General features: G+C 35.1%; 1 protein-coding gene across 1 annotated transcript; it reads left to right on the top strand.

Moving 5' to 3' along the window:
- Nucleotides 1-95: 95 nt before the first annotated feature.
- On the top strand, nt 96-11,432 carry LOC117339406 (polycomb group RING finger protein 1-like). Its single transcript, XM_033900973.1, has 8 exons — nt 96-199; nt 815-917; nt 2,016-2,168; nt 3,071-3,130; nt 3,813-3,924; nt 4,138-4,279; nt 6,488-6,568; nt 6,950-11,432. Exons 1-8 carry the CDS (start codon nt 122-124, stop codon nt 6,992-6,994), a joined length of 774 nt encoding a protein of 257 aa, XP_033756864.1. The 5' UTR covers nt 96-121; the 3' UTR covers nt 6,995-11,432.
- The last annotated feature ends 1,676 nt before the right edge of the window (nt 11,433-13,108 follow it).

The raw sequence follows: 13,108 nt of genomic DNA on the forward strand, positions 1-13,108 counted from the left end.
ATTAAACCGAAAGTAGAACATCTATGAACGTTATTTAATTTGTATGCATATTGAGGAATTCTGTTTTGAACATGGATGAAAAAATCTATTATAATCAGTGCAGTCGTTGGTTAAAAAAGCAATGCAACATTACACTTGTCTAACCGGAAATACGCACACCTGTCAAACACTTTCCAAGATGGACGCTTCCATGGACGAGGTAAACATCTTATTGATATATAACAATATCGTTTATTTATTGTGATTATTCGCATATCCCTCATATATTTAACATATTCATATAGGCTACATCCACCTTAATTATAGCACATTAATGCTGTGCTATCACGATCATCAGATTGCATACACTGCTACGTTAGTTAGATTTGGAGGTTGTTTATAAAGATATTTACATACATGAAAATGAAAATAACCTTTTATTTATCGTCGGGTACATGGTAACAAGCAACAGTACCTCTGTAGAGCTTCTATTACGACGCTGCTGAGGGAACAAATATTGTTTTGGATGTTGGAGGAAAACCCACGGGGGAAAACCAACGTGCCATAGGTGGGGGAACAACGAACCCAACAGACATTATCCTCTGCCGCCATTACGGCTCAAACCCACGTTCTAGGGGGGATTGGTCTGAAGCTCACGCATGACTGCACTGACAACTGTCACAGCGATGACGGCTACCGAGGCACATTTTCTACACCTTTGATTGTCATCGTTTTGGCTACTATGTTGTAGATTTAATGTAAGTGGAAAAGACATGTACATATTAAATACTATTGCTGATACTTGTTTGATGTTGTTTTGGACTTCTATTTACAGTTGTTGAAGATCCGTGTTTATGATGTTAATGAGCACATTGTGTGTTCGCTGTGTGGCGGCTACTTTATCGATGCCACTACTACCACTGAGTGTCTTCATACCTGTGAGTATATAGAGGATATCTAACAATGTCTTCATACCTGTAAGTATATATAACGATGTCTTCATACCTGTAAGTATATATAGCAATGTCTTCATACCTGTAAGTATATATAACGATGTCTTCATACCTGTAAGTATATAGAGGATATCTAACAGTGTCTTCATACCTGTAAGTATATAGAGGAAATCTAACAATGTCTTCATACCTATAAGTATATACAGGATATCTAACAATGTCTTCATACCTGTAAGTATATATAACGATGTTTTCATACCTGTAAGTATATCAAGGATATCTAACGATGTCTTCATATCTAAGTATATAGAGGATATCTAACAGTGTCTTCATACCTGTAAGTATATAGAGGATATCTAACAATGTCTTCATACCTGTAAGTATATACAGGATATCTAACGCTGTCTTCATACCTGTAAGTATATAGAGGATATCTAATCAAGTATACAATAAGTTTCATCAGTTACCCTTCATTATTTTTCTGTTTATTTCACTCTTGTTAGTGAAATGTTACCCACAGAACCAGCTATGTCCAGTAAGTTCATGTGTACTACAGTATGGAAACTGGACCGGGTCGATTATCAGCTCAATTGGCCGAGCATCCAGCTAATGTTCAGAGCCCCAGGTTTGACCCCGGTCTGGCCATACATTTTCCCACTCTTACATTTGGTGCCTGTGACCAAACCTTGTTTCAAATAAGGTCATTACTTTACAAGGGGATACCAGAACCTGGGTTGTGAGTTGTTGTTGTCGGGATCAAAGACTTGGAAAAAGGAAAGAAAGGGTGTAGATGAACTGGACCGAAATAATCATCGACGGCTGATTGGTAGAGCATCCAACTAGAGTTCAGAGTACCAGGTTTGAACTCTGGTCTGGCTGTTCATTTTTCCACTCCTCTTACACATGTGTGTGTTCATCTACTTTTTTTTAGGAGGATAAAAAATAACATGCAGAGATATTTATTACCTGCAAACTTTCCCAATGTAGTTTGGATTGGCCCAATTTTAAATTTTGGTATTCATTAGTAGTTATTTTATTGCAAATAATACTTTCATGATGTAGGTTATTTTCTTTTCTTGACAGTTTGCAAAAGTTGTATTGTTAAATATCTTCAAACAAGTAAGAGCTGCCCACAATGTGGAAACAAAGTTCACGAATCACAACCACTGATTCACCTACGCGCTGACAGAACCATGCAGGACATTGTCTACAAACTAGTACCTAACTTGTTTGAAAGTAAGTACACAAACGTCATTAGTACCTATACAGATTGAGATTAGTACAGGTAGAGTTAAAAAAAGCTGCCTGAGATATGACTGAGTATCATTGACATTTGTGTATATTCATCTGATCATCAGCATTATAACTGTTGTGAATATACAGTTAGTTGTTTAAAAACAAAAGTAGCTTCAGTGTTACTCCAGTCAAAACAAATCTTTTTTATATAGGTAAATGTATAAGGTAATGAATTAAAAAGGCAGTAAAGACATCAGATTTCAGCTTACACTTTTATTTAATTAACTGAGTTTACATTGTCTGAAAATATTGTAAGCTTCTTTGCTTAGAATCTGGTGTATTTTGATCAATTTTAAAATGTCACTAGTTCACTGTTTGACAGAAAAGGCAGTAAGGTTTCACATTAAGATTACTTACAATTTTTTTGAAGTCACAAGTGACCTATTCTTACCGCCTTTTATCCATCATCATGTGTCATGATATGTAAACAGATTATAGATTCAACTTTTCCGAAAACTTAAGAACTAAGTTCAATGAAAATTCAAAGAAACTTTCCATGGTCAGAGGTCAACCAAAATTATGAATTATATGTTCCCCCTCCCTAACCAAATAAGCACCAAATTTGTGAGTTTTATGACCCTGGGGTCTCAGGTTTCCCACTGTGGAAGGGTATACTTTCCAGTAGTTTATATAGGGAAATCACATTTTTGAGGATCATTTGGTGAATAGCCATCAGAAATAATCAATATTTGGTGAGAATTTTCAGCATGGGATGTCAATTTCATAGTTATATGCACCTCAGGGACTGATGGGCACGGCCAAAATGGGTAAGATTGATTGAAATATATTTATCTTAGAACTTAAGTGAATGTTAAGTCCCATGGGCCTCTTGTTTTATCTAGATGAAGAAAAAAGAAGAGAAGATTTCTACAAATCAAGAGGATTTGCAAAACAAAAGAAAGGTAGAATCACAAAGAGAAGAAAAGGAATAAAGAATTATATCTTTGTAATGTTATTTAACATTTGACTGTGTTGGATTCTTATTCTTGTATGGATGTAAGGGTGCCCCTTTGTTAATGCCATAGAAATTTGTTTGCCCTTTTTCTTGAAAAAATTGTATCTGTCCTTATCTGAACAACTATACTTGATGAATTTCAACAAATCTTTGTATTTATGATCAGGATATCATGTACTTATGTGTCTCATTGTCCCCATATTGTTTCCAAGACTTCCTGAATGGATGTCTTTGATTGGTGAATACTATTTTACCCTTAAAGTCTAGTATATATTTTATCGACCAATTTTCTTTCAAACCTGGTATTATAAGGATATTTGATTTATTTCAGCTGCTTTTTAAGTGTAAAGCCTTCAAATTTAGTGTTTGCATATTATAAGCTTAAAAAGCTGCAGTGGGTAGCTAACTTTATATTGTCATGGTAACTAGAACAGAAGTGTCTTATCCATAAAACTTAACCATTATATGATAAATCTGAAAAAAAAGATAGGTTGGACTTTAGAGTGAATGTGAGGATATCTGTTCCATTTATGACCCAGCGTTATTAATTGTTCTTTGGAGGACAGTTCTTATTTTTTCTCGTTTCCAATTATTAATAATTTTTTGTTGTCAAATATTATTGTTGTCAGGTATTGTTGTGGAAAAGAAGGCCGCTCCGAAATTGTCATGTATCCTCAACAATCCCAACGCACACCAATATAAATATGATGAACAGATTGGACTTTGTCTGGAGAGATACAGGTAAATCGCTGCTGAATGTGTTCACAGCCATCTTCAGTTTTGAAATCTCTTTAGATCTCCATTGTTATCAAATCATTAAAGAAGAGAAAGAAAGATAGAACCAATAAAGATCATTAAATGGCGAGCACAAGATCCCTCTTGGATCTCTTGTTTGTTATATGTGGTATAGAATATTCTTGCATATTTTTTTATTTTTTCGTAATATCTTTGTAGTATTCAGTCGATCCAGGTGAGTGGGGAGATGTTTGATCTGAAGGTCCTGGAGAGAAAGTTTATTCGATGTTCTATACGGGTTCTCATTGCTCACTTGAAGAGAATCATTACCAAAAAACTGAACATTCCTAATGGAGTAGAGGTAAGTACATTCCTACAGGGAAAATATTTTTGTCAAGGAGATAACTTTGTCAAGGGGAGTGAAACTTTTCTGGAGAAAAACCTTTGTTGTAGTTGTCTAAGGGAGACAACTTTATTTGGAAAATAATCATTGTCAAGGAGAGATAACTGTATTTGAGTGAGTTAATACTGTCGAGGGGCTATAACTGTATTTGGGGGAGAAAACATTGTTAAAGGGAGATAGCGATATTTTGGGTGTCAATACTGTCAAGGGAAGATAACTGTCTTTGGGGGAGTTAATAATGTTTAGGAGAGATTATTTTTTTTACGAAGAAAACATTGTAAAGGGGAGATAACTGAATTTGGGGGAGTAAGACCTGTATTTGGAGATAACTGTATTAGGGAAGTAAACAATGTGTAGGGGAGATACCTGTTTTTGGGGGAGTAATCATTGTTTAGGGGAGTTAATACTGTCTAGTGGAGATAATTGTGTTTGGGGGAGTTAATACTGTAAAGGCCAATTTCAATGAAACTTCACACAAATAAAGAGGACCATGTGAAGATGTGCATGCCACTTTCTTTTTTTTCAAAATTATGGTTGCTATGGCAACTGGTCACTATAAACAGGTTTTTCCGATAAGAACCATAACTTTAAGTTTGTCCGGACAACTCCTCCTAAACTAAATGGCCAATTTCAATGAAACTTCACACAAATATAGAGGACCATGTGTAGATGTGCATGCCACTTTCTTTTTCTCAAAATTATGGTTGCTATGGCAACTGGTCACTATTTTACTGGGTTATCTTAGTTAGCCACTAATTAACAGTTCCAATTCACTATTGACTCGTGCAGATTGCGGGGGTATTAGTCAGCCATCCTGGCGACAGTTCTAGTTGTGTTTGGGGGAGTTAATACTGTCAAGGGGAGATAACTGTGTTTGGGGGAGTTAAAACTGTCAAGGGGAGATAACTGTTTTTGGGGAGTTAAAACTGTCTAGGGGAGATAACTGTTTTTGGGGAGTTAAAACTGTCTAGGGGAGATAACTGTGTTTTGGGGAGTTAAAACTGTCTAGGGGGGAGATAACTGTGTTTGGGGGAGTAAATACTGTCAAGGGGAGATAACTGTTTTTGGGGAGTTAAAACTGTCTAGGGGAGATAACTGTGTTTGGGGGAGGTAATACAGCCAAGGGAGATAACTGTGTTTTGAGGAGTTAATACTGTCAAGGGGAGATAACTGTGTTTGGGGAGTTAATACTGTCTAGTCGAGATAATTGTGTTTGGGGAGATAACTGTTTGGGGAGTTAATACTGTCTAGTCGAGATAATTGTGTTGGGGGGATTTAATACAGCCAAGGGGAGATAACTGTGTTTGGGGAGTTAATACTGTCAAGGGGAGATAACTGTGTTTGGGGGAGTTAATACTGTCAAGGGGAGATAACTGTGTTTTGGGGGAGTTAATACTGTCTAGGGGAGATAACTCTGTTTTGGGGAGTTAATACTGTCTAGGGGAGATAACTGTGTTTGGGGGAGTTAAATACTGTCTAGGGGAGATAACTGTTTTTGGGGAGATAACTGTTAGGGGAGTTAATACTATCTAGTCGAGATAATTGTGTTGGGGGGATTTAATACAGTCTAGTCGAGATAATTGTGTTGGGGGGATTTAATACAGCCAAGAGGAGATAACTGTGTTTGGGGAGTTAATACTGTCTAGGGGAGATAACTGTGTTTGGGGGAGTTAATACTGTCTAGGGGAGATAACTCTGTTTTGGGGAGTTAATACTGTCTAGGGGAGATAACTGTGCTTGGGGGAGTTAAATACTGTCAATGGGAGATAACTGTGTTTTGGGGAGTTAAATACTGTCAAAGGGAGATAACTGTGTTTTTGGGAGTTAATACTGTCTAGGGGAGATAACTGTGTTTGGGGATTTGATACTGTCTAGAGGAGATAACTGTGTTTGGAAGAGTTTATACTGTCTAGGGGAGATAACTGTGTTTGGGGGAGTTAATACTGCTAAGGGGAGATAACTGTGTTTGGGGGAGTTAATACTGTCTAAGAGAGATAACTGTGTTTGGAAGAGTTTATACTGTCTAGGAGATATTACTTGGCATTATTTGGTTACCTGTTTATAACAAATACAGAAGGTGGAATTTAGTTGGTGTAGATGGCTGTACTTTATATACCCACCACATGTTTGGAAGCCATGTTAACATCGCTGATTGACATTTTACAGGTGGAGATGATGTGTGACAATGACGAGCTGTCAGATGAAATGTCTATGAAACAAGTAAACCTGGTGTACTGGAGTCCACGAGTAAGTATACACATTTTGGATTTGTCTCAAATTCAACTTAAAGCTCATTCATTTATTAATATTGAGATTCTAGATTCATTATTTCAGGAAGTCTGCCTCCTGGTTTTTGTTTTTTGTTTTTATCTTAGAGAGCACTGATAACATTCTCTGTGTATGTAGCTCTGACAATAATTTACTGTTAATGAGAAAACAGTCACCAGGATATTACAAACTAGACATACAGGTGTTTTGTCATAGAACAATATACCCATTATGGCTATGAATGAAAGCTACACATTTTAGATTTCTATATTTATGGAGTAAATAATTACTAATAAACAGCAAACAAGAACATATTGTTAAGAGTTTAGGTTAATCATCAACATTTTCATTTCCTTGCAGGGTTCCCCTATGATCCTGTATTATCGCCTGAGAGAACCTGGATGAGAAAATCAGTATCATATCAATTAAAAAAAAGTTTTGAAAGAATTTTTTCAGAAGAGTTTTGCAGGAATTTAGGAAATTATATAATGAAAGTATCTTTAAGAGATACTTGTGTTCATGTTAACTGCCATATTAGCTGTGGACATTACCCAGTTGTACATGTGTGCCAAATCATCATCGATTGGTTAAAATACTGATAGTGAGTAACATTTTTGTTATTTTTAGCCCACCATCTGATGATGTTCAAATTATCTAATGTCCATGGTCTGTACGTTACCTGTTCAATTCTTGTTATTGATATTTCGTAAGAACTACTGAATGGATCTTTTTCAAACTTCATATGAAGGTTCCCCTTTGTTCTGTGCACGTGTGATTTCGGGATTAACCAGATAAACAAAATGGCTGACATGCGGCCATCTTTGATTTTGACAATGAAAATTTGTTAGAACTATTTCTTGAGAAGTACTGGTCCAGGGATATTTCTGAAATTTGATTTGTAGATTCCCCTAGTTTTGCCCATTTAATTTTGAGACTGACCAGTAAAGCAAATTGGCCAACAGGCAGTCAGCTGAAAATAATTTGCTATTTCTTGAGAAGTACTGGATGAATATTGGTCCCTTGGTTGCACAAACAAATGAAAAATTGAAATTTACATCTCAGAAAGTTTTTCTTAGATCTTTCTAAGACTTCATATATAGATTCCCCTTGTTATCAAATGATTAAGAGGAAGAGTGGAAAGAAGGGAAAAATAGAGAAACGATCAGTTGTTTGTAAGGCTGATGAAGATCATTCAATGGTGGTTGCCAGGATCCCTCAGGGGTCTCTTGTTTATGCCCAAAGCTGCCATTTCATGAGGGGGATAAAGATTTATCCATGTCCATCAGTCTTGTCTCCTTCCGTCACGTCATGTCCCAATCAAGTTTTCAACTTGAAAATAACTAGACCTGTTAAATTTGCTTACACAATTTCAGAATTTGACATTCAACACCATTTCTAGTATCAAAATTCAAAGTTTGAGGGATTCAGTATTCTTCACAACAGTGTAATGAGAATTAGTAGAAGTATTTGATGTAAGGTCAAAATTTGATATGATGTTGTCTGTTCGTCCATTGTAAACTTAAGTTTTCCTGGAAATCTCTCAAGTTTTCAATCAATATCTGAAATTTTGTAGGCTTTACAGCGGGTAATCATGATTATTTTAATTTTAATTTTAATTTTGTAGTCTTGTCTGGAGATCTCCTCTCTTGGGTTCAAACTAAATGTCTTTGAAATTTAGTAGACTTTATAAACCTGATATGTAGTTGTGTTTTTGTAAGAGTTATTCCTCTTTGATGATTTTCATTATTCAAACATGTCTGGAGACTTATCTGCCTTTGTTTTAAAACAAATTAGGTTGGATTTAATAATCATGACATACTGATACAGTTTCTTAAGCAGCATTTTGATAGAGCAATTAACCTTGTTACAATTTTTTGTACTTTATACGTTTTGATGGAAGAACTTTCATCACTTTGGCACCAGACTTGTGTATTGTTCCACCATGCAGAACTTTCGTTCTGGTCGATAGCATTTCCTTCTAACATAATTATCTTTCTTTTGAAAAACCTCTCTATCATTGCTTATTTTTGAGAAATTTGGCACGTTCTAAACTGATTCCACTTTTTTCCAAATGTTGCCAAGCATTCATTGAATTTTAGCGACTCCCTCTCATATATGACGTATTTTTTCCCTCCCAATGTTATTTTCTATAATACTAGCTTCCAGTACCTTGATTAAGAGACCACCTGTCATATGTGACCTTTTTCACTGCCTCCCAGGGAAGGTCACATTTGACAGGTTCAACTGTATACACATTGTATATATATGTAAATTATTTGTTTGTATGCAACCCCACAGGGACTTGGCACCAATTGCGAACCCTACAGTTCATATAATATGTGTATTAGATACTTATATAGGCTGTGGAAGGGTTGGTAAGTATTCCAAGTCCCTATGTGCATCACAAAATGTGATTGGCTTCTATAAAACTATCGGAGTCCATTGAGAACGAATTGTTGCTATGATCTTATATGACCATACAAAATCGTTTACATGTTTGGAGATTTTTGCTCATTTCGATAAGATGCTGTTTGTGAGCCAAAGTTGCATGCTATTGGATTTAATTGGATTTATGACTGTTTTTAGGGCTATGATAGATGATTTCAGTATTCATTCTGATGACCTACATTTTAGCTTATACCATGATACCTTTAATTTAAATTTTTTTCTTAAATGTACATTTTATATTTTGAAAAAATAGAACAAACCAGTTTGATATATTTTTATACATGTCAAGTTTGTTATATTTTATTTGTAATTTTTAAACGTGCATATATGTACACATAATTGAAATCGTTGATATTTGAAAAGAAATATCATAATCTCATACTTACTGTTTTAGATTTTCATTATGTAGACAGTAAGGAATGATAATTTCTGTATGGTGTTTCTATACTTTCTAAACTTCTTTCTCTACTCCTTATATTCAAGTTTTAATGTAGCAGAATAAGACTGGGCTCAACACCGATCCTCAGATGGTCAGATGGTTAGAGTGTCTGTCTAGGGTTTGAGGGTCCACAGGTGCCAGTCCCAGTCTGGACATTGCATTTTTCATTTCCTGTTACATTTGCTTGTGACATGTACGTTAATGAAGAGGTTTGTATTGATGTGTTTATAGGAGAAAACATTTTGCTATATATTGATAAGTCCTCTGTCAGCTTTGAGGACTACCTATTTATTTTCTGTAAAACTTTGTGGTCCAGATTTTTTGTCTGAACTTTTTCTTCGTATTTTGTCAGTGGCCTGTCCCTTGAACTAATTTCAGTGTTGTTTCACTGGGCATACAGGTAACTGGTCTTAAATCAACTTGAGTTCCCAGTCTATTACTGAAGACTTGACCGATACTAAAAATACACAGAATCAAGACTTAGTCTCTAGGGTGATTAACAATTTGATATGCCATTTGTTGGAATACCTAGCTCCCATACAGTTCAAGTTTTAAAAACAAAATCTCAAAAAATGTTTTTTGCTGAAAATGAAGTTTAAATTTACACTTAACATGCTTTACAGTAATAGATAAAATATAGGACATGCTACTCAACAGGGGTACTAATTAAGGTGTGATCTTTGTCTTCACCATATTTTGTCTGTTGAACTTCATTTTGATTGTACCTGTCATTATCAGGATTTATAATTATATCGACTCAGATGATAAATGCTGTTGATTTCACGGTTTCATCCTCTAGGTATGCAGACATCCTATTCCAAAATAGAAATTATTTGATTTTCCTTTGTACTGAAATGAAATTGTCCAGGACTAGTTAAATTGTTTAGGTTAAGAAAGCTACCTTATGAAGTACTTATGAATACTGGTAGTCGAAAAAAAAAAAGTGAATTTCGTTTTGTAAATTTGATTTTGTTTGAAATTATTTTTTATCTTAATTAAAAAGAAAAAACTGCACTGAAGTTTTGGAAAATCTTGCTAAAGACCTGCTTCCGATCTTAAGTTCTGCTATTAGAAACTTGTTATATACACTTTGTATGTTGATTTATATAGATATACAGTATATACCTGCCTGGCTTTGATCACATTTGATATTTGAGCAGGTGCTTTGCCTAAGACAGTGCTATCTCATACACATGTATAAGATGTACATGTATCTGTCACTAGCTAATGCTGCATGTAGGTCTGATAACAGTTGATCAAAACAAGGAATATTCAAGTTCTGATTTATGAGATACCACCTATATAATGGTCACACACGTTAACATTTTGGCGTATTGAAATATTTTAGACAAAACAGATTAACACAATGACAAGCTGTCACTCCTACAATACTTGCGGTATAAAATAACTTATAGAAACTTCAATTAATGACATCATAACTAACTTAGTGGAATGTTTTCAACAAAAAGACTCTGAAATAGGATTACCACTAAGGTATGGACAGGTGATAGAGTTCTAAAGATAGATATTGTTTAATCTACAGGTGACAGAGATCTAAAGATAGATATTGTTTAATCTACAGGTGACAGTTCTAAAGACAGATATTGTTTAATCTACAGGTGACAGAGTTCTAAAGACAGATATTGTTTAATCTACAGGTGACAGAGTTCTAAAGATAGATATTGTTTAATCTACAGGTGACAGAGTTCTAAAGACAGATATTGTTTAATCTACAGGTGACAGAGATCTAAAGATAGATATTGTTTAATCTACAGGTGACAGAGTTCTAAAGACAGATATTGTTTAATCTACAGGTGACAGAGTTCTAAAGACAGATATTGTTTAATCAGGATCGTATTTATATATTGTTTTGTATTGTTATGTTTTGTAAAACATTAAATGTATATTTGTTATGATGTAGCAATTGTTTATTACTATAAAAGATTTCTAAAAGATGTCAGTGTTTGTTGTGGTGAAAGGGATTTGACTGGTACTGTATGTTTTATACCCCTGTATCGAAGTTGGATGGGTATACTGGAATCACTGTCTGGATGTCGTCTGCAAATGTTGTCCGAAAAACTCCTCCTAAACTTGTGAACCAATTTCAATGAAATTTCAATCAGCTGGTGTTTCCTCTGAAATAGGTCCCTGAAGAAAGTGTGTTTCTTAGGTTTGTAGCTGTGATTCGAAGTAAATAATAAATAATGATTCGGAATAAAATCAAAAATATACACTCCTACTTGAAATAAAATGATGTAGGTTTCAAAGTGTAAAAAGGTGTTAATTCCCCAGGTGGGGGTTCCCTAGTTCACTGTAAATGTCAGGGTTACTGTCTTTCGAGTACCCATGTGCTCTTATATGCTATCAAACCTATACAATAACATTTATCTGGTAGCAAAAAACTTTAAACTTTAATTTAATATAAATTTCACATCATTTGAACTTCAAATGAGTGAATGAGGGGATGGAGTCACTAGTAATAACATGTAGTAAAATATTTAGTTGTGTGAGCTCTTGACAAATTTTATTCGGCCTTGGTCAAACGGTGCAACTAAATAAAGCCTATAATTTGACATTAGATGTTTCCGAAACTATTACCATGGCATTGCAACCCTGGCTTATGATTGGTCAAAATTTAATTATTGGCCAATTCTGACCAAATTCAGTGTACAGGGGTATTGGGGGATGCCAAACATAAAGGCTTTGTTGCCATGACAACCATGCTGAAGCAAATAAAGTGGCCTTGGTTTAAAGTTAGATACTGTCCTATTTCAACTAAGGTGATATTTAGGTGAATCAGGGATACAAATAGATATTGGCCTCCGATTGGTTAGAATTCAGATATTGTTGGAAATGGGTGGATTTCGTTAAAATTTTGCATATGAATGATTCGTGTGTTTGTGCATGAGTGTTTTAATTTTCGATTTTGACACTTATCTGCAGCGGGCATTAGTTATCTTCAGGATGACAGTTCTAGTTAATCTTCCATCATATGCTAGATCATTATATCAAACCAGCATACTGGGCATTGCCAAACCAATACATGTCCACAACGTCAGACCCTCAATAAAAGTATTATTAAGTTACCTCGAAGATATTTTCGTCCTTTATCATTGTGTAAAGTTTGATAAAAATCCCTCAGGTAATTGAATTGAAAGAAAAGTTGGTCGGAAAAGGACATTGTTTGTGCTGTGTACATTGTCAAGCACATGAAGAGATTTTTATGCTGTAATTACCAACTTCTTTTTCCGGGGAATTAATTTCATGTTTTCAAGCTTAACAACTTTTTCATAGTGATTTAATTTCATGATTTACACTCACAAAAGGCCTACTGTACCTTTGACTGAAACTATTTTTCAGATCATAAACAAATCCTCGACACTCGGATCAAAAGCAAATCCTGAAAACTCGGGATCAAAAACAAATCCTCGACACTTGGATCAAAAACAAATCCTCGACACTCGGATCAAAAACAAATCCTCGACACTTGGATCAAAACAAATCCTCGACACTCGGGATCAAAAACAAATCCTCGATACTCGGATCAAAACAAATCCTCGACACTCTGATCAAAACAAATCCTCGACACTCGGATAAAAAACAAATCCTCGACACTCAGGATCAAAAACAAA

This window comes from Pecten maximus, chromosome 12 (genome assembly GCF_902652985.1).
Source record: "Pecten maximus chromosome 12, xPecMax1.1, whole genome shotgun sequence".
Lineage (NCBI taxonomy): Eukaryota > Metazoa > Mollusca > Bivalvia > Pectinida > Pectinidae > Pecten > Pecten maximus.